Below are 22,874 nucleotides of genomic sequence, written 5' to 3'. Positions count from 1 at the left end.
ATTAAAAGTCATTTAAATTAGCTAATATTTAGATATAATAATTATTATTTAATGATAATTAAAATAGTTTTGAGGACATTAACGTAAATGGGCCCGTCCCCCCCCCCCCCCCCCATCCGTGCTTTTATATATAGTATAGATTTATGAAAAATTCATGGACTGTGACTAGGTAAGAATTTCCTTTTAAAATAATTAGTTTGACAATCTATTTGACTATTATTACAACACAAAAATGCAATTTATCTATTATTATAAAAATTAAAAGAATTAGATTAAATTGCAACAAGTCGTAAATTTTTTTTTCACCATTAGACCTTTTTTTAAGTGAAGGACTTAAAACCAAATTTTTTATAAGTTCAGGGACCAAAAAAGATAAAATTTAATTCAATAAAGATCTAATTCTTTAACTTTTTGACACAAGGTGTGAAGTGAAATCATAAAAATGGTATGAATTTTTACAAAAAAAATTCCATGTTTTTTTATAGGCTTAATTTCTTAAAAACCCCCCACCTTGTACTTTTTCTTCGTTTATACCCTGACCTTGTAAAAACACCATTTGTATCCAATTTTGAGTTTTTATGTTTCATCCCTACCCAAAAGCATTAAATTGTACTCTTTTCATTTGGAAAAGAGTTTAAAACATATTTTTTTCTATTTTTAAAAATACAAATAAATTCTTAAACTTAAAAAATAATCAAATACATCCAAATAATTAATTAATTTTTTTAATTTTATAAAAAAATAAAAAAATTATTGTTATTTTAAATTTTTTTGTCGGAAACATTTTTTAAAAGAAATAAAAAAATTAAAAATTTAAAAAAAATTCGGAAATATTTTTTAAAAAAAATAAAAAAAAATTAAAATTATTTTCAATTTTTTAAAGAAAATGGTATTTTTGTACTATTAATAACATTAATATCTAAATAGTATATAAGTTAAAAATAAAGGATTGTTTTAAACTCTTTTTTAAATGAAAAGAGTACAATTTAATGCTTTTGGGTAGAGATGAAACATAAAAACTCAAAATTGGGTACAAATGGTGTTTTTACAAGGTCAGGGTATAAACGAAAAAAAAATACAAGGTGGAGGTTTTTTAAGGAATTAAGCCTTTTTTATAAGGGTTAACTGCACCGATTAATAGACGAAATTAATCCAGCTCAAAATTTTAAAAATGGCGTGTTTACGATTTTCAGTCTTTTGTTGCAGAGGAAATATAATTGAATAGTTTTCAAAATTTTGAAGATGTTTGTATGAAAATTTCGTCAGCAATTTTGTTGTTGATATCCATATATTATTATCATCACCCTTTTGATATTTTTATCAAAAATCTTTATACCATACAACTAAGCCTTATTTAGCAGCATGAAACTGATATGGAATACCCATAGAGTGTTCAATTTTAACTTGACATGTCTTTGGCAACACTAATACCTTATTTAAAAGCTCTTCTTTGAACGGTTCCTGAGAATCTTGCGAAGAAAACGCTGAAATGTAAAATTTCTTCAAGGCCTTTGCGTTTCTCAGGATGTATTTTAGAATTTCCATGTCTCCTGAAAAGCCTGTGTATCCCTTAAATTCAATTCTTTCGATAGATGATTTCAAGCACTGGGGCACAACATTTTGTTCATCATCCCAAGATTTCGACAAAACAAAATTTTCATAAACCTGCAAAAAGAGAGGAATTACTGCGGTTGAAGTTAACATCGTTCGACATTGAATAACGACAAGTGATTTGCAGAGGAACACATATAACGTGGGAATGACAACATCAGTTAATTAGTAGCAATTTTAAAATTGTTGCATAAAAGAAATAGAAAATATAATGATAATTCTGTGAAATGAGATTAATTTTTGCGGCTAATGTTGCTTCAGCAAAAACATATAATTTACACACTGATCATTTACATACAGATGATGGTACTAACCTTAGTGAGTACAAGAACTTTTAAATTTGGTAATATTCTGAGCATATCAAGCAAATTTGACATGCCACTTTGGAAATATTTTACCACCAACTGATTCAAGTTGGGAAAACAAGGCATATTGTTGTTGGATGCATCAAAAAGGTCCTGAAAGCGAAAATTAATTAGATGCAAAAGTAAGCCTGGTTGCCAAAATAAAAGAAAAACGACATTTTCAATATCCGTAGGATCAACTATCCATCTTTTAAAAGAATAAATTATATTATAAATGTTTATTTTACCCTTTGAACTTGACACAAAAGATCAATAAAGGCGAAACTCATGTTTTGAAAGAAAAACATTATGAACCCGATATTTTAACTCGTTTTATCCCTCCAGCTTCCAATTGTTTAATAATTTTCCGCCACTTAAATTTGTATATAATGTTCAAATCATTTTCTGTCATTCTATTTGAGGATATAAACCGAGTCAAAATATCAAATTTATGGTGTTTTTTTTTTAAATTATGAATTTAGCCTTAATTGATCTTTTGTGTCAAATTCATTGATAAGTTAAAAATATAAAGTTATGAAATTTCCAAAGAAAACTGAAAATGAAAACAGTGTAGGATCCTAGAAGTTTCTCTTCAACCTTAGGATAAATAACACACACTTACCTGCAAAATATCTGGAGATAAGGCTAAAACTTTAACAGTACTGGAGATACTCGCGACAAATCGAGCTACAGCTGATTGAATTGCGGCCTCTTTAGGGTAACTCCATATATATGATTTAAGATACAAAACCGCATCAACTATTGAGCATGAATTAGCCTCAATGTCAAGTATTAGACAACCAAAACTATAAAGCTCAAGAAATTCAAGTTTAGGCGCATCAACGACAACCCTAGTCTTTTTCATATAGCATCCACTCAACATGTGAATCTTTAAAACTTTCAATGAAGAAGACTGGACATGGATAGTCTTATCCTTAACAGTATGATCAATCAATCTATAGAAAATCAATTCTTCAAGATTAACGAAACACGATAGCATCCTTTCTATGGTAAAATCACTCGAATACTCGATTGTATCAAGACGAAGGATCTTGAGATTCGGCATAGACATAGTTCCTGGAAAATAACTGTTACGAATAATAAAACCACCACGTCCCTCAAACTTTAAAACCCTAAGAGATTCGCAGCTGAAAAGACGACCAAGAAGATCAACGCCTCCTTGTCCGATGCAAAGATCCAGTTCCTCAACTTTATATGAAACCGCAGCTTCAATCCATGACTTTACGTTTGAACTTGAACAATCTCCTTGAATATTTAGTCTAAATCTTTTGATAATTGGGAATGAGCGAACCGTCAGCGCCCTGTTAACAAAATCCACGAATGATTTTCGATTAACGTCGCGTGGACTGTGTAGATCAAGATCGGCAAGAGAGGTCCATGCGTGTCTCCAACTCCTCGACAAAACGCTCGTTTTGGCGGCATCTTTTGTTGAGAGATATGACAATATTTGACAATGAATTGCCTCTGGTAATTTGCTGATCCTATCTTCATATGCATTCTCCAAATATATTTGTCTTTTTGATTCAGAACTCATTTGTTGGCGATGATGGAATTAGGGTTTAGAGAATCATTGTTAACATTGGAATCAAAATATAATTGATTGCGTTTTTTTTTTTTGGCTTAATCATTGAAAAAGATCTCACACTTTCGACTTATTTTGTTTACGACTCAAACTTTTAAAATCGTCAAATTAGCCTATTTTTTTATTTTCAATTTCAATTATAGCCATTTATTTAAATTCGAATAAAAAAAATTAAAATATACCTTAATTTCAATTATGACACCCTTAGTTGAACTGAAATTGAAAAGTGAATCTCATTTTATGTCAATTAAACGGACTTAACCTGACATTCCTTATTATAATGTAAGATTAATTTGATAGCAAAATTTTTATGTGCGAAAAGAAAAACATCTAACTAACCACTGCCACTTCCATTTATTCCTCGGACCAAAATCCACTGCAATAATTAATTTATAATCTCTTTTTCTCATCTTTGGCACAATCAAACTAGTACGGATTAAAACATACTGCAACATAATTTGTTATTTAATTGAGCATTATATTTTTTCCAATTTTTCTCCATATGATGCAATTTAATACAAGATTTGCTACAAAAAAAGGTGTAATGATCTTAGTTACAAAAAATAGTGTAATTTTGTAATCTGATTGTACAAATACAAAAAAGTACAGATGTTATTGGAAATTTCTTACAGCACTACAGAAAATACTATAATTAGCAACAATAAATTTACAGCTAAATTAATTTTGCTGCTAAAAGACATTTTATAACATCAGTTTAAGAAATTGCTGCCTATGTCGAGTTTTATGCAGCAATTTAAACAAACAAAGTATAGTAATTATTTATGCACGTCTATATTCATGTAGTATTTTTGGTAGTTTAGTAACTAACCTTTGCATACCTATTTATATTTGGATATTGACAAAAATAGGACATAGAAATAGGTTTGATTTTTAACCAATATCTTGTCTCTTCATGATTTGCTTATTTGTTCAATGTACTTCTATTTTTTCTCATTGCTTTTGTATTTTCCCTTTTTCTTCTTTGCCTAATTTGTGCATTTTCCAGCATTATATGTTTGAGTCTCCTATGTTTTGTTTTTTACTTAGGTAACAATTTGTCCCCTCAACTTGTAAACAATAAACAATTAGCACATAAATTAATTTTGTGGACAAATTAATCATGAATTTGCTGATTAATGGCAATTAGCCCCATTTTAGAAAATTAGCTTAAAATTTAATGGGGTAAATTGCCAATTGAGGGACAAATAATTTATAAGTTTAGGGGGTAAATTGCTAAAATGGGGCGAATTGCCCATAATTAGCAAGTTCATGACTAATTTGCCCACAAAGGTAATTTATATGTTAATTGCCCATTAGTTACAAGTTGAGGGGGGAAATTTGCTACTTAATTCTTTTGTTTTTATGTTCTTCTGCTGCTGAAATGGCTAAGAAACGAGAACAGGAGCGTCAGAGGCTAGAGAAACTTGCAGAAACAAACCGGTTAAGCCGTTATAGGCACCGCAACCGCAGCAGGAGCTATAGTCGTTCTCCACCTAGGTATTTATCATGACCTTTTCCAATTTTTATATAATCCTTTTTTTCAACTTTTGAATGAAACTTCTGCCTGTGTTGGATATCCTGTTGTGTGCAATTTTTATTTAAGGTGTGTACATTTCTGATCTTACTTTTTTTATGTAAAATCTTAAAATTCCCTTAAAACTACAAAATTATTACATGTAAAATTTATCATAATATTTCCTTAAATCACAAAATTATTACGGTGAATGACTGGCTTTATTGCACTTTTTGCAAAATGTCAAAATTAGTAATTGATTAGCTGGCTTTCTTGCACTTTATTGATTAGTTTTCTACACTTGTTGAGCATTGTAAAAGTGTTTTCTACACTCCATTTATTGATTAGTTAATTAGTTTGGATATTACCAAAAAAAATTACAAAATAATTTTCATGTTTGATCTCTGACGTTATACTTTACAGGATCACGTGTTCTTTCAGTACAGCTCAATCATTTTAGATTAGAATCTTTGTTATAGTTACGTTATTTGTTTGAAGAAACTAGGCCTAATGTCTTAAAAAACCCCGACCTTTTAGCCCCTTTTTAATCATACCCTGACGTTGAAAATTTGTCAATTTTACTCTATTTTGCATTTTTGTGTTTCAATTGTACCCTGAAAAATTAAATTAACGTCTTTTCCGTTTGAAAATTTGTTTAAAACATTCTCCATGTCTCGCATATATTGATTGTATATTTTTAAAATTTATTTAAATTTAGTTAAATTAATTAAGAATTTAAATTAGTATTAATTTGATTATGGTTTTTAGTTAGTTTTTAAAAATAAAGAACTTATTTGTACTTTTTTGAATAAAAAAGAATTTAATTTCATGTTTAGACTTAATTAATTGAATGATTTCATCATTTAAGTAAAAAAATTAACAAAAATTAAAATATTGGGGTACAATTGAAAACGGAAAATTTAAAAGTGGGTAAAATTGACAAATTTTCATCATTTAATTTTATTTTATACTTTTTTATAAGAATATTTGTATTTTATTATTTATTTTACTTATAATGAAATATACAAAGAGAAAAATAAATTTTTTAACTAATTGATTTTAAATGAAATTTTGAGTTATTGAATAATTTTTATGTTAATCTTTATTCTCAGCAATTCAAACAATCGATTCGATCGTCATATTTGAAGTTACTTTTTTGTCATTTATTCTCTCAATAAATAATTTATTACTACTATACTAGTAATTTAAATTTTATTGACTAGAAATGTATTTAAACATGTCTGTAGTCATTGTTTCATTAATATTTAAAAAATAAAAGATAAATAAAACTATCTTGATTACTTAAGGAGTACAAACTGTGACTCAATACTTTTTTACGAGTACAAACTGTGACTCGATACCTTTTTACGATACAAATAATATAAATTAAAAAGTTTAGGAAAATTTAAAGATAATAATTATCAATATATTTCAAATTAATAATTTTATAAAATGTAAATTAACAAAAATGAGAAGAGAGATATGTGTGTAAATTAAATTTGATTCAATTTTAATTTTAATTATTTGTGGGTTGATCTTTTGTTACTTGTTGGTTGCTTTTTAGTTGCCCGTTGATTGCTCTTTAGGTGCTTGTTGGTTGCTCAGTGTATAAGATGTTTACTCTATTTATTTATTTGCTATTTAGAACAAAAATTGTATATCTATCGTGATAAATGATCTTTGTAACTTCTCTATATCTAAATTAAATTGAAATTTAATAAGGTCAAAAATAATAATGTTAGTTTGTAAATTACGTTTGGCGCTCACCTTTCTCTTAATTATTATTATATAATGCATTTATATTTATATAAAAAGCTAATATTAAATAAAATTACCACAATTTAATATTAACGTGTAAGGCGATTTTATTGTTATATTTGATATTTGGCTAAAAAATTATATAATAATTAGTATCTTCGATTAAAATATAATACAACTTACATATTGGGTATAAAACAAAAAATAAAAAAGGAGAAACATAAAGAGATAAAAATATTTTGGTTTTGAAAAACTAAAAGATGAATTGGAGCAGTTAGAGTTTAAAAAGGTAAAAACTTAAAAGTTTGAAAAAAGAAATTAATAATCTTCAACAAATTAGGTTTAAAGTAAAAAAAATAGATATACAAATAATTAATTGGTTATTGTTAAAGCCTTAGATAGAAGGAAAAGAAGTTTACATATGTGGAGTTTGGATTTTAGTAGTAATAATACATATTTAACTGTTAGTGTTTCTTAAACCAATATAAATGCAAAAGATATAGGAAAAGAGAAATAGATTTGTAAGTTATTTTGGTAGAGAATATAAATGCAAATAAGTGTATAAAACTAGGTATTTGTGTAAGAAGCTCTATTTGTTTTATTATTTTTGGAGTTGTTCGGGTCTCGGGACGTGGGTCTCGGATTTAGGCCTTGGGCCTTGAATTTTTAGAGTTGTTCCATCTATATTGTTATTAGGGGTGAGTATCGGTCGGTTCGGTTCGGTTCGGTTTCGAAATACCCAAAACCGACCTTACCGAAATGAAGAAAACTGGGCACCGAACCGTAATTTTTTGACCAAAAACCGAAATAATTTTTAGCCGAATTTGTCGGTCGGTTCGGTTTGATATCGGTTAATTAAATCGGTTTGGGCCTTTTAAAAAGCCCATTAAATTCAAGGGCCAATTTTGCTAAAGCCTTTAAAAAAAATTGCAAACATAAATACTTGTAAAATTAAGTTTCATTCATTCAAAAACATAAGTATAAATATAAATTTACAAGTTACAAGTTACAAACTTATCAAAACAAACTAATTAAACAAATTACAGACCCTTCAAATTGTTCAGAATACAAACTGAAACAGAAATATTGAAATACAACTTAAGGCAAATTACAGACACTTGAATCAATAACTAAACCTTTATATATTACATTCATCCAACTTTGAATTTAATAACAAAAATAAGTTAAATATTACATTCATCCAAAAATGAAGTTAATGTTTAAAAGTTAGCAAAAATGTAAAACTATAAAAATGTGTCACTCACTGCCATTTATAGCATTCAAAAAAGAGCCATTTGCAGCAAATTGGGAGCATTAATGATGATTCACAGAATTCAGATTCATTTCCTGAATTGAAACCAATTTAAAGTAATTGGAAATCAGAAAGTTGAAGTAATTTTAAATTAACAAACTCTAACTTTTAAAATACAACAAGTATAATTTTAAAGTCAAAAAATGATTTTATTAAAAAAAACAGAGGCTCAGATGTAATGTTTTCAAATCTTTATAAGGCGATGTAATCCGCACGGTGGCTAACAAAGAGCCTCATCATGAAAATATGTCAAGGCATTATGTTTCAGATTATATGAAGTGGTGGAAGCTTCATCATAGCCCAAAAACTCAAACTTAAAAGCAAGTACAAAAACAGACTTAAACTAATTGAAAAATTAAAAGTTTAAGTAGTTTAATTTAACAAACTTGAACTATAAAAATGCAGCAAGTATTTACATTTTAAAGTCAGAAAATGATATTTTTAAAAATCCAGGGGCTCAGACTTAAGCTTTTTAAATCAGGATAAGGCGATGTAATCCGCACGGTGGCTAACAAAGAGCCTCATCATGCAAATAAATCAAGGCCTTATATGTATCAGAATTTTGAAGTGGTGGAAGTTTCATCATAGCCCAAAAACTCAAACTTAAAAGAAAATAAAAAGTTGAAACCAAAACAGTCAGTTTAGCATCAAATTAAAATGTTAAAAACCTTTAAAATAGATAGTTTTAAAGCAATGTACAAGTTAAACAATAGAGTAAAGCATTTTGAAGTTAGAAAGCAATTAAAATTTCAAACTAAAACAATGCAGTACTAGTTAAAATGAATGTAAATGTCAAAGTTAAATCAAAACCTTTATGCTTCCACCACCATGTTTTTCTGGTTAGGGACAGGGACAGTCCATGCAGCATTAGGCATTTAGCAACAGGCAGCATTAGGCAATAGGCATCAGTAAGCAACATCAGCAAAATTTGGCTTCCACACCAAGTTGCCACACAAAAGCAAAAAGCAGCAAGAGTCCAACTTCTTAGTTGGGCAACTCTGCAATAAGAACAAACAGAGAAGATAATATTATTAGATAATGTGAAGTATATAAAGAAAACATTTAAAATAAAAAAAGCAAAGTTGAAGCACATAACCTTGCTCAAATGGTTCCAATTCTTCCAAGCACTCTTCAATCACCAAAGGGGAGGATTCTGCTCTAAGCCAATCCTGAGTGCACACCAGCGCTTCCACCAATCTTGGAGTTAAAGAACTCCTAAAGCAGTCCAGTACTCTTCCAGAAGTACTGAAAGCAGATTCAGAGGCAACAGTAGAGATAGGGACAGCAAGAATATCTCGAGCCATCCTCGAAAGGATTGGAAATCTCCCTGAGTTTAGCTTCCACCACTTCAAAATATTGAATGCATCATCATTCTCAACCGTAGCTTCACTCAGGTACACTTCCAGCTCAGATTTCCTACTATCACTTTCTATACCCTTATTCTGAATATCAAATTTGGCCTTCATAAGGGACATATGTTTCTTTGCAGGTGGTGGCATGACTGGTGTTTGAGCAGAAACACCCTCTGAAGATTGACTAACACTCACATATGCAGATGAAGTAGCATTCACAGAGGCCTTTTGATACTCAACAAACAGACTAGTCAACTTATCATTGACAGTTTGAAACAATTTTGGTCCTTCATCAGACCCAAATAAACTAGATAAAGCAAACAGGAGATGTTTCATTTTGTTTGTTGGATCAAAGACATGTGAAAAAAAAATCAAAACATTCATCTTCTGAGGATCACCCCAGTATTTGTTAAACTTTTCCCTCATTTTTCTGCCCATTTGCACAATTTATATGTCCTCATTAACAAGCATTTCATCCAACATAATAGAAAGGTCACAAATCTCTTGAAAATGCATGTTGGATGTGACATACAAAGAACCAGAAATTCTTAAAGTTGTGACATAGAAATAGGACAGGCAAGTAGCAAATTTCTTAACAGTTTCCCAATCAAAAAAATTAGGAATGCTTTCAATCATATCAGACCTAAAATTCTCATCAGATGCTTCATAACTCTCAAAAACAGACTGAAATAAACAAGCAGTGTCGAGCATAAGATAAGTGGAATTCCACCTGGTTGCCACATCAAGACAGAGGGACTTTTTGGTGCCAAGTTTAGCATCAGCAATGAGGTCTTTAAATTTCTTAAGTCTAGATGGACTGTTCCTAATGTAACGGACACAATCTCTAACTTTCTTAACAGAGCTACTCATTTCTTTCAAGCCATCAGATACTGTTAGATATGTAATTATCTTATTGTTTAGGAAATATATTATTTGATTAATTTGTGAGAAATTATAGGCTTAGTTATAGGCTTTGTCAATGTACAGTATCTGTATATATATTCTTCTCATATCAATAATATTTCTCAAGAGTTCAAACTCTATTATGGTATCAGAAGCCTAGGTTTTCTTCTTCTTTTCACAACCTAGCAGCTGTAATACTCATGGCCAACAAAACTCTTACCTCCATACACCCAGCCCTCACAGTTTCTAATGTCACTTCTTTCATTAAGGAGACTCTTGAAATCGAGAAAGGGCAATATACAACATGGGCTGAACTTTTCAAAATTCACGCTAAGGCGTTTCTTGTTCTCGATCACATTATACCCTCCACTGATGATAAATCAGAAACCTCTTCTTCTGTTATGAAATCAACAGATCCAAGTCTATGGTCTAGGATTGATGCTATTGTTTTGCAATGGATATATGGCACAATATCCAGTGATTTACTTAATACCATCATTGAATCTAATTCAACTGCTGCTCAAGCATGGAGTCGGCTAGAGGATATATTTTCTGATAACAAAAATTCAAGGGCCTTATATCTTCAACAGGAATTTTCCAACGTCAAAATGGAGAATTTTACCGATGCTTCCTCATATTGCCAACATCTCAAATCCTTGTCAGATCAGCTATCTAATGTTGGCTCTCCCGTTTCTAATGATCGTTTAGTTTTGCAATTAATTTCTGGTTTAACAGATGCATATGACACGGTGGGTACTCAGATTCGTCATGGTGACACCCTCCCTCCGTTCTATAAGGCACGATCTATGCTCGTGCTTGAAGAAACAGCTCGCGCTCGGAAAATTGTGCACCCATTGGAATCAGCCTCCCTCTCCGTCACTTCAGCCAACCCGTCTAGCCGTTCGCCCACTTCTTTTCAAGCACCTCGGCCCAATTTCAACCGTGGAAACAATTTCTACCGTGGCGGCAGAAACGGCGGACGTCATCACAGGGGGCGACATGGTCGTAACGGAGGACGAACCACCGCTCACTCTGCTTTCCATTTTCCTCAATTTGCTCCATGGGGCTATTCCCATCCTTGGGCTTCAATGCAACCATGGGCAACTCCACCATGTCCGTATCCTACTGTTTCTTGGCAAAATCAGTCCTCACCACATCGTGAGACTTCGCAGCCGGGTATTTTGGGTCCCCGTCCCCAAGCTCATCAAGCTCATGTTGCTCAAACTTCTCCATCATATGTTCCCACTAATATTGAGGAGGCCATGCACACCATGTCAATTGCCCCGACTGCGAAACAATGGCATATGGACACCGGAGCAACATCTCATATGACTGCAAATGGAGGTAACCTCACATCTTATTTTAATATGAGTCAAAATCGTAATATTGTTGTCGGTAATGGTCAGTATATTCCTATTCTCGGTTGTGGTAATGCATCCTTGCCTAATACACACACAAATTTGGCCTTAAACAATATTTTGCATGCTCCTAAGTTGATTAAAAACCTTATTTCAGTGCGAAAATTTACTATTGATAACCATGTTTCTGTGGAATTTGATCCTTTTGGTTTCTCTGTGAAGGATTTACAAACGGGGAAGAGTATCATGAGATGTAATAGTGCGGGCGATCTTTATCCAGTCACTTTTAATTCTCCAAAATTATCTACTCCTTCTGCCTTTACTGCTTTATCTCCTGCTATTTGGCACAATAGATTGGGACATCCAGGGGCTCATGTTTTAAGCACCCTAAAGAATAATAATTTTATCTCTTGCAATAAAAAATTGGATACTTCAATTTGTTCTTCATGTGTTTATGGGAAACAAGTTAAATTGCCCTTTTATACGTCAAATAATTATTCATGCATGCCTTTTGATATTGTTCACAGTGATGTTTGGACTTCCCCTATTTTAAGCTCTAATGGTCATAGATATTATGTGCTTTTTCTTGATGACTACACAAATTTTCTATGGACTTTTCCATTATCTAATAAATCTCAAGTCTACTCTGCATTTCTATCCTTTTATACCTTTGTTCGAACTCAATTTGAACGAGAAATAAAAACTTTTCAATGTGATAATGGAGGAGAATATAATAATGCTCAATTTCATAATTTTTTCAACTTACATGGAATGAAATTTCGTTTCTCCTGTCCGCACTCTTCCTCTCAAAATGGGAAAGCCGAACGCACTATTCGGACAGTAAATAACATAATTCGCACCCTTCTAAATCATGCTTATGTCCCTTCTTCTTTTTGGCCTCATGCTCTTGATCTTGCTACATACATTCTCAATATTCAACCTCATAAAATTCTTGGCTATCAATCTCCCACTAAAATTCTTTACCAACGTGATCCTAGTTACTCTCATTTACGCACTTTTGGTTGCTTATGTTATCCTCTAGTGCCGTCAACTTCCCGTAATAAAATGCAAGCTCGTTCTTCTCCTTGTGTCTTCTTAGGATACCCATCGAACCATAGAGGCTACAAGTGTTATGAATTATCTAGTCACAAAATTATTATTTCTAGGCATGTCATGTTTGATGAATGCATTTATCCTTTTTCTCAAAAGACTTCTAAAGTAGTTCCAGCTCCCTCTCATTCTCATGAACCTAGTTTATTTCATCCCTCTCATATTTCCCATGCAAATTCCATGCAAGTCACCATAAACTCTCCTCCTACTTCTCCACCTACTGCCACTACTCAACCTAATTCTCCTTCCCTCAACTCTCCTCCTACTTCTGCCTCACCGCTCACGGTACCCATTACACCTCATCATATGACTACCCGAGCCCAAAATGGCATTTTTAAACCCCGTCGCATTCTGAACCTCCATACCTCTACCTCTACATCAATTTCACCCTTACCCAAAAATCCCTCTCTTGCATTACAAGACCGAAACTGGAAACCTGCCATGACCGACGAATACGAGGCTCTTATTAAAAATAAGACGTGGGTCCTTGTACCCCGTCCTAAGAATGCTAATATTATTCGTAGTTGGTGGATTTTCAGGCACAAAACAAAGTCAGATGGTTCTTTCGAGAGATATAAAGCACGTTTGGTTGGAAATGGTGCTAGTCAATTGGTTGGTGTGGACTGCGGTGACACATTCAGCCCGGTTGTTAAACCAGCAACTATCCGAGCTGTTTTGAGTATTGCACTATCCAAAAATTGGGGTCTTCATCAACTAGATGTGAAAAACGCCTTTCTTCATGGCGATCTTCACGAAACAGTTTATATGCATCAACCATTGGGTTTTCGTGACACCGACCATCCAGACTATGTTTGTCTACTCAAGAAGTCTCTTTACGGCCTTAAACAAGCCCCTCGGGCGTGGTACCAGCGGTTTGCTAATTTTCTCTCAACTCTGGGTTTCTCTCATAGTGTCTCTGACCATTCTCTATTTGTTTATCATCAGGGTAACGACACAGCTTACTTGTTATTATATGTTGATGACATTGTTCTCACTACCTCTTCTGATGATCTTAGACAATCGGTTATGTCCAAATTAAGTTCAGAATTTGCGATGAAGGACTTAGGACCATTGCATTATTTTTTGGGTATTTCTGTTACTCACACTCCTGGCAATCTTTTTCTTTCTCAAAGAAAATATGCTTCCGAAATAATAGAGAAGGCAGGCCTTACTTCCTGCAATTCAGCTGCAACTCCAGTTGACACAAAACAAAAGCTCAGCATATCATCTGGTTCTTCTTATCATGATCCGACTGAATACCGAAGTCTAGCGGGTGCTCTACAATATTTGACTCTCACTCGGCCTGACATTTCTTACGCAGTTCAGCAGGTTTGTTTGTGTATGCATGATCCCAAAACACAACACATGGCTGCCATGAAACGGATCATTCGATATATTAAAGGCACGCTTGATCTTGGCCTGACGTTCACTTCTTCCTCTCTGGGAAATTTAGTTTCCTACACTGATGCTGACTGGGGTGGTTGTCCCGACACTCGCCGCTCCACATCTGGGTATTGCGTCTTCCTTGGCAATAATCTGCTTTCTTGGTCTGTCAAACGTCAAGCGACTTTATCTCGCTCTAGTGCTGAAGCCGAATATAGGGGTGTTGCTAATGTGGTATCTGAAACTTGTTGGATTCGCAATCTCCTCCTTGAGCTCCGCTGTCCTATACAAAAATCCACCATGGTTTATTGTGATAATATAAGTGCAGTTTATCTTTCTGGCAACCCTGTTCAGCATCAACGCACGAAACATATAGAAATGGATATTCACTTTGTGCGTGAAAAGGTTGCAAAGGGCGAAGTTCGGGTTTTACATGTTCCGTCTCGATATCAAATTGCCGATGTCTTTACCAAAGGTCTTCCGCTGCCCCTCTTTGAAGATTTCAGATCTAGTCTCAACGTTCGCCCTCCTCCCGTTTCAACTACGGGGGTGTGTTAGATATGTAATTATCTTATTGTTTAGGAAATATATTATTTGATTAATTTGTGAGAAATTATAGGCTTAGTTATAGGCTTTGTCAATGTACAGTATCTGTATATATATTCTTCTCATATCAATAATATTTCTCAAGAGTTCAAACTCTATTAGATACAACCAAATTAATGACATGTGCAATACATCTCATATGCAAATATTCACATCTAGACACATCAGTCCCCCAAGACATGAGTTTTTTCTTAAATGCAGCAATTGCAGTGTTATTATTACCAGCATTATCCATAGTCACTGTGAAAATATTTTTCAGACCCCAACCCAGCAAACAATTCTCAAGTGTTTTACTTATGTAGTCCCCTTTATGCCCACAAACAGGTACAAGATTAATGATTCTTTTATGAAGCAGCCAGTCATTATCTATCCAATGGCAAGTAACACACATATAATTAACACGTTGAATACTAGTCCATGTGTCTGTTGTGATACTAACTCTTTGGCTTCCACTTCTCAATGTATTTTTCAAATTCAACCTTTCATCAAGAAACATTTGATAGCAGTCTCGGTTAACAGTCCATCTAGAAGGAATATGAAACCTAGGGCATGCAACACTCATTAGTTTCTTAAACCCCATACCCTCAACAAACCTAAAAGGTAGCTCATCAATGATTAGCATATAAGACAGTGCTTTCCTAATGTCTTCTTGATTAAATTTCCAAGTCCCCAATTGTCCCTTACCCTCATTTTCATTAGGACATGCATCAACAGGTTGTAGAGTTAACAAGGCCTGTCTAGTATCTTTACTATGAGGGTTCTTAAAGCATGAAAGAATATGGGATCTAAGGGTAGAAGTCCCATTAATTTTAGTATCAGAGTTATAAGTCTTTGCACAATACAAGCATTTAGACAAAATCAATTTTCCATTGTCATCAACAATGCGCTCAAAATGATCCCACACTTTAGATCTAACACTAACTTGCTTACGTTTTTTATCAACTGGTTTAGCTCCAGTAGCATCAGCTGCAGCACCTTCTTGTTGCTGCTGAGAAGGCTCAGATGAGCCCTCACCAGCAGCAACAGGTTGCTGCTGCTGAGTTGAAGGGGGTAACTCAGGAAATGAGCCAACAACCCCCTCAACACCAACACCAGCAACTTGCTGTTGGTCAAGGTTTGACATCTGTGTCAGCAAACAATGGCATTTAATCAATAAAACATATACAGACTTAGAGTGCAAACAAATAGCTTCCAAACCACTTTAAGTTTTTACCAAAAGTTTAGCATTTAACTAAATCATCATCAGAAACATGAAACAACATGCTAGTAACTAGCTTCCAACCACTTTTAAGTTATAGGTTTTTACCATTTGATTCATCAAAAAACATTTACATTGAAACACAGACTACAAAACTAGTGAGGCATCAAGAAACAAACCAACCAATCAATCATAGTGACTCAGTGAGGCATCCAGAAACAAACATATACAAACCAACATGCATATACAAATCAACATTTCAATTACATTAAGATTACAAGGAATGAAGAACATACCAGCAGATGCAGAGCAAACAGCAGGTAAGCAAATTAGTATTAGGTTTTGGATCAAGTGGGTCTGAGTCTCAGATTTGATCACTCATTCACTTAGTGAGTGATTCAAAGGGTCCAGGGGCTTCCACCACAAAAGATTCACTCATTCACTAAGTGAGTGAATCTTTTAACATTTTCAGAAACATGCCAAGAAGACAAAACAACAGAAAATGTTGTTAGTTTACATCCAGATATTAAGAACTTAAAACACAACAACAATCTTAAAAATTACAATCCTAAATATTAATTACCTGTTCTTGTAAAATCAAATCCAAAGCCGAAAGGGTTCCCAGAAATCCCCAGTTCAGAACATGAAATGAAAGAAAGAAGGAAAAAACCAATCAGTTACAGATTTAAGAAAAAAATCATAACAGACATAAGATCTTGAATAAACTGAAAAATAGAAATGGATTATTTACCTGATCATCGCATGGAAATCAATAAATCCCACGTTTTGAACATGAAAAGGGAAAAAAACGATCATCAAATAGGGCAGAAATCAAAACCCTAAAAATTAAAAATTGAAATTAAACCTCTAAAACAGAGGGTAATCAAAGATATACTCACATAAACTTTGATAAACTCAGTGAGATACTGAGACTATAAGAGATTATCAGATTAATCTCTTTTTCAATCGAAACGAAGGTTCAAATCCTTCATTTTCTTCGATTCAAAGCACAAAATAGTTGATGACAATAGATTAGGACTAAACGAATATGTATTGTGTAAGATTTAAGATTCAATCAGTGAGAAACTGAGAGAATAGAGAGAATTAGGGTTAGAGGGTTAGGGTTTTCAGAGAGTTTTAGAGAGAGAGTCGAGAGAGAGAGGCTGCACACATGAGAAATGAGGGAATCAGAGATTTAGGGTTAGGAAAATTTTAAGGGGAGTTTATATATGCTGAGTGGTACGCTGCCGTTTTAGGAGGGATTAGGGTAGGGGTTAAAACGACGTAGTTTAAGTATATTCGGTCTGGTCGGTTATTCGGTCGGTTCGGTTTCTGAAACCCTCAAACCGAACCATTAACCGAACTCCAGACTACCCAAATTTTAAAACCAAACCACTCCGAAATCACCAAACAACCGATAACCACACTGAATTTCGGTTCGGTTCGGTCCGGTTTCACGGTTTGGTTCGGTTTATGCTCACCCCTAATTGTTATCTATTACTACCTCAAATTGTTCTCTTTCAGGTATGTTTACTTAATTTCGATAATGACACTCTTAGTTGAACTTAAATTGAAAAGTGAATCTCATTTTATCTATACTATATATAAAAGCACGGATGGAGGGGGGGGGACAGGCAAATTTACCGAACAATCCTTTATAATTTACTACTAAATAATGGTATAATGGTCATTAATTAATTATTTGTTTAATTTATTATTAAAAATATATAACAATTAGAATCTTAATAAGATATGTTATGATAAGAGTCCTAACTAGAATAAAATTATATTATATGTAATTTATCTATTTATTCTAGATAATGATTAATTTATAGAAGTTAACATTACTATTCAAAAAAAATAGTAATCGATGTTAGCCAAGAAAAAGTTGCCAATATATTTTATTATTTAAGAAGAATACATATCTTAGCGGTGGCATTCCTAATCCAATTTAAAGTTGGATATAGTGCCATATTATTAGTTCAATGAAAATTTTATATATTATATCTATGATAACACTTGGCATAGGATGAGTTTTGTTAACAATTTGAGAAGAGTAAAACGTCAAATTATGGAATAGAAAAGATGAGTGAAAGGTTGATAAGAGGAGATGCAAAGATATGTATAAATTATCAACTGCTAAGAGAAAAAGAGAGGGAATTTTGGTGAGAAGTAGCGGCTGCTCTAGCCCTAAAAATTATAGCGGGCTACTTCGCGCCCTAACTTCTCAGAATTCCGACCGGGTTATATTATTTTAAGGTAAATAATTACCGTCCTTAATGTTTATTTTCAATTCACAATCGCGAAATATGATATTTTTCCGGTCTCTATTTGTACATTAGCGACCAAATTAATGGTCTTTCGCAAATATAAAATTTGAAATTAACAAAATTTATATTCCTAAGACAAAGTAAATAAACAGAGAAATTCTAATATTTTGATGGTATATTCTCGGATATTATGTCAATAATACTTATAGTATATGTTTCCAATAAAAATAAATTACTTTATAGAATATACTATTTTTAATTAATTATTATTTAATATTTTCTGTTATTTGACATTTTATACTCAAAAAAATTATAATTATTAATTAAATATAAATATAATTATCCTAATTTATGATAAATATAATTATCATTATTTCACGAGTCACACAACGAGTCACGTGTGTAACACGTAAAGCGATACTAGTGTTAATAAACGGACTAATGTAACGTGACATTCCTTCCTGTATATAATTATGTCGTACAAAATAATAACTTCGAAAAATTATTAAAGTATAAGATAAATTTGATGGTAAAATCATTACTTTTCTCACTATGCACTGCCACTTCCATTTATTCCTCAGACCAAATTCCACTGTTAATTAATTTCTAATCTCCTTTTCTTTTTTTGGCACAATCAAATTAGTCCGGATTAAAACACCGCAACATAATTTGTTTTTTAATTGAGCATTATATTTTTCACATTTTTTCTCCTTATAGATGCAATTCAACGAAACCAGCACAAGCTTTGCTACAAATGATCTTAGTTACAAAAAATAGAGTTATTTCGTAATCTAATTGTACAGATACAGAAAAGTACACATATTGGAATTTTTTTTGTCAAATCACCAAAAGAGAGCAATATTATTGTTAAAAAGAGGGCCCAGATATACAAGGGCTAAACTAAAACAAAAAGCATAGCACGGAGGCTAGCTAAACAACACAAACAGGCTATACTACCAGCAGCCTAAACACTATAGCAATCAAAGCAAGAAACACAGCAAGACAAAACACAAGGAAACTGCTTTTTATCTACCAAACTTTGCTTCAACAGCTCTTCTCATTTCTGAGAAAACTTGCTCATCAGAGGTGACCTTTTTGATTAAAGATGGATTTTTTGCATACCAGATGTGATAAACTGCAGTACAAAACCAGAGTTTTCTTATCTTGGCAAGTCTAGTTTTTTCTTTTGTTATTCTTAGAAAAGAACTAACCTCTCTTCTTCATCTGAGCTACTGCCTCTGGAAGCCCAAAACATTCAAAACTTTCCTCCAGACTGCTTCAGAAAACTGGCATTCAAAGAACATGTGCTCTATGCTTTCAGAACAGGCATTGCATAAAGAGCAGATATCTGAGTTTATTACTCCCCATCTAAGCAACTTATTTTTCGCATGCAATCTGCCCAAAATGGCTAGCCATGTTACAAAAGAGTACCTGAGAATCATACCTGCATTCCATATAAGAGCATGCCACACAACTTTCCTTTGCTCAGAACTAGGCTTTTCCAAGTATTACTAATTGAAAACTCACCATTTTTTTAAGCTTTCCAACTGATTTTATCATCATTGGTATTCATTCTGAAATTATTTTGAAGAAACTCCCAGGCTATCAAAGTATTGTCATCCATTGGATCTGGAAATCTCCATCTATCACTCCTCTAAAGGCTAGCAACCTTAGCATCTCATTTAACTTCAGTATCTTTAATATAGATGTTGGGAACTTATTAACCATGGCTTCCCCATTCACCCATGCGTCATACCAGAAGCTGAAACTAGTACCAGATGCCAGTTTATAGTCAAAAAACTGCTTAATAAATCGTCTAATCTTTAACAGATTATTCCAAGACCAAGAGAAGTCATGAGGTTTTGTTATCCCCCAAAAACTTAAATTCTTAAGCTTATTTATAGTAATCCATTTACTCCAAAGAGCTAGCTTTTCTTTGACTAATTCCCAAACATGTTTGGTTATTGCTGCTGTATTCCAGATAGCTATAGGCTTGACTCCTAACCCTCCATAACATTTACCAGAACTAATTTTTTTCCAGCTAACTAAACCACCTTTTCTGTTACTATTATTCCCAAACCACATGAACTTTTTGCATATAGCTTCAACACCATGGACCACTGCTTTAGGCAAAATAAAATTGTGCACCAATACACATGCATGCTCATCAACACAGTGTTTATCAATTGTAACCTCCCAGCATAGGACATGCTTTTAGAAGTCTAGGAGGAGATTCTACCTGAAATTCTGAGCATATCAAGCAAATTCGACATCCCGCTTTTGAAATGTTTCACCACCAATTGATTCAAGTTCGGAAAAGAAGGCACAATATTGTTGGATGCATCAAAAAGATCCTGAAAATTAATTAGATGCAAGATTGATTGTCCATCATTGCAAATTAAAGACGAGAAACATTGAAATGAAAGAAAGAATATATTGTAAAAGGTAATTAATCGTTATTTTTTATATGTTAGCGACCAAATTTTAATTTTTGTTTATTTTAGTTACTAAATTTTAGTCTTATAAATTTGGCCTTAATTGATAAGTTATAAATATAAAGTTATGAAATTTCCAATGAGATTATGGAAATGGAAACAGTGTAGGATCCTACAAGTTTCTCTTCAACATTAAGACACATACTTACCTGCAAAATGTCTGGAGATAAGGCAAGAGAGGTCCATGCGTGTCTCCAACTCCTCGACAAAACGCTCGTTTTGGCGGCATCTTTTGTTGAGAGATATGACAATATTTCACAATAAATTGCCTCTGGTAATTTGCTGATCCTATCGTCGTATGCATTCTCCGAATCTTTTTGTCTTTTTGATTCAGAACCCATTTTTTTTGGCGATGATGGAATTAGGGTTTAGAGAATCATTATTATAGCAATTCACTTACTATGTAAAGAAAGTACCAAAAAAAAAAAATTTACATTTCCTTAAACGTCTTAATAATTATTACAAAACTATAATTTCTTACTTTAATTAAAGAAAACTATAATTTCTTAACAGTTTACAAAATTTAAACAATAATAAATAAAAGGAGAAGATTTTAGAAGTGTAAAGAAATAGCTTTTTGTATTTTGGTTTTATACAAATATTTTTTCTGTAGTTTATAATAAAAAATTGAAAAAAGTTAGAAGAACCATTAATTTTCAGATTTTTTTTTTACAAAAGTAAGCCTCATATATAATTGAACTAGTACATAACCCTCGCCATGCTTCGGGTTTATTAATAATTTCAACTAATGTGGAGTTAATTAATTAGTGAATATATATTTACTACGATTAGCTAACATTATAACACAGATAAATAAATAAAAATGTAAATGTTTCAAAATATATATATTTACTCATTAATATTAGATATATTTTTGTTGAAATATTTTTATTTATGTTAAAGAGTAAATAATTACATAATACTAATAATTGAAAGAAAAAACTTGACTTTGCGGTTCATAAATAATTTATTTTAAAATAATCGTAATCATATGAATGAGTACTTTTAAATGAGGTAATATTTAATCAGATATATAGTTGCAGATGCTAAATAAGTGATCGAAGCAGTCAAACTCATTATAATCAATTAACTTCCGTCATAGCTAATCTCAAATGCTGGGGTTGAATTTCAATTTAAAATAGTTTGAATAAATAAACAATTTTAGTTATAAAATTCAATACCTAGTTTTTTTTTTAACTTGGACATCAAATTCATGATAAACTTCAATGAATGCTTTTGAGATACTTTTTAATTCAAAATACTTTGAATAAATAAATAAGTTGAACAATAAAAAGAAATATCAAATTTATTGCAAATCTTGGACACTAAGTTAAAGGATAGACACTAAGTTCGTGGGTAAATTTACCTCTCAAGAAAACATGTATAGATAAATTTGAATATTTATTTTGAGATTAAATTTTAATTTAAAATAATATGAGTTAATATACAATTTTTTTTAAAAAAAATATCAAAATTATAGTAAACTTGGACACAAAGTCTAGAACTAAATTTACATTTAAAATATTTGAACAAAGTGTAATTTCAATATTAAAAATAATTGTAAATTCTAACACCACACCATATTTATCGATAAATTTATAACTTGCTTTAGAAATGAATTTTAAATTAAACAATTTGAGTAAATATACAATTTTTTTAAATACCAATATAATTTGTAACTTGGACAGTAAGTTTATTGCTATACTTGAATATCAGACACTTACTTTTAAATTGAATTTGAATTTAAAATCAATAGAATATATTTATTTATACAAAACAGTTTTGATATATTAATAGAGCGATAGAAAAAGAATATAGAACTTAAATAATATATTCAATTCAATCCCAATATTATTTTATTTATTCTAGACCAAAACTCATTTAAAAACAATTAAAATAACATTCTTATTTAGTATTATACTAAAGATAGATTTTGATAATTTTTTATACGATAAAGTAGAAATAGAAATGGATAGAGTAGATTTATGAAACTTGGACAGCAAGGATTTTAAATTTAATACAATTTATTTTTTTTAATTTAAATCTAAATGACACGTG

The 22,874-nt window shown here is 32.0% G+C and overlaps 1 protein-coding gene across 1 annotated transcript; it reads right to left on the bottom strand.

Moving 5' to 3' along the window:
- Nucleotides 1–982: 982 nt before the first annotated feature.
- LOC126682889 (putative F-box/FBD/LRR-repeat protein At1g78760) lies at nucleotides 983–3,606 on the bottom strand. The gene is made up of 3 exons (XM_050378656.2): nucleotides 2,578–3,606; nucleotides 1,926–2,069; nucleotides 983–1,665 (listed from the first exon to the last, which is right to left on the bottom strand). Exons 1-3 carry the CDS (start codon nucleotides 3,508–3,510, stop codon nucleotides 1,351–1,353), a joined length of 1,392 nt encoding a protein of 463 aa, XP_050234613.1. The 5' UTR covers nucleotides 3,511–3,606; the 3' UTR covers nucleotides 983–1,350.
- Nucleotides 3,607–22,874: the final 19,268 nt, after the last annotated feature.

Source organism: Mercurialis annua, linkage group LG5 (assembly GCF_937616625.2).
Source record: "Mercurialis annua linkage group LG5, ddMerAnnu1.2, whole genome shotgun sequence".
Classification (NCBI taxonomy): Eukaryota; Viridiplantae; Streptophyta; class Magnoliopsida; order Malpighiales; family Euphorbiaceae; genus Mercurialis; species Mercurialis annua.
Note: the sequence above shows the minus strand (reverse complement) of the source record. Positions and strands in the feature narration are given on the sequence as shown.

Bases quoted from the DNA above. Each gene is read 5' to 3' on its own strand.
- LOC126682889 (XM_050378656.2), bottom strand. From the start codon at position 3,510: ATGAGTTCTGAATCAAAAAGACAAATATATTTGGAGAATGCATATGAA. The intron at 2,070-2,577 runs GTAAGTGTGTGT...TTTCGCTTTCAG, and splicing joins TATCTCCAGATATTTTGCAG to GACCTTTTTGATGCATCCAA. The intron at 1,666-1,925 runs GTTAGTACCATC...CTCTTTTTGCAG, and splicing joins AAGTTCTTGTACTCACTAAG to GTTTATGAAAATTTTGTTTT.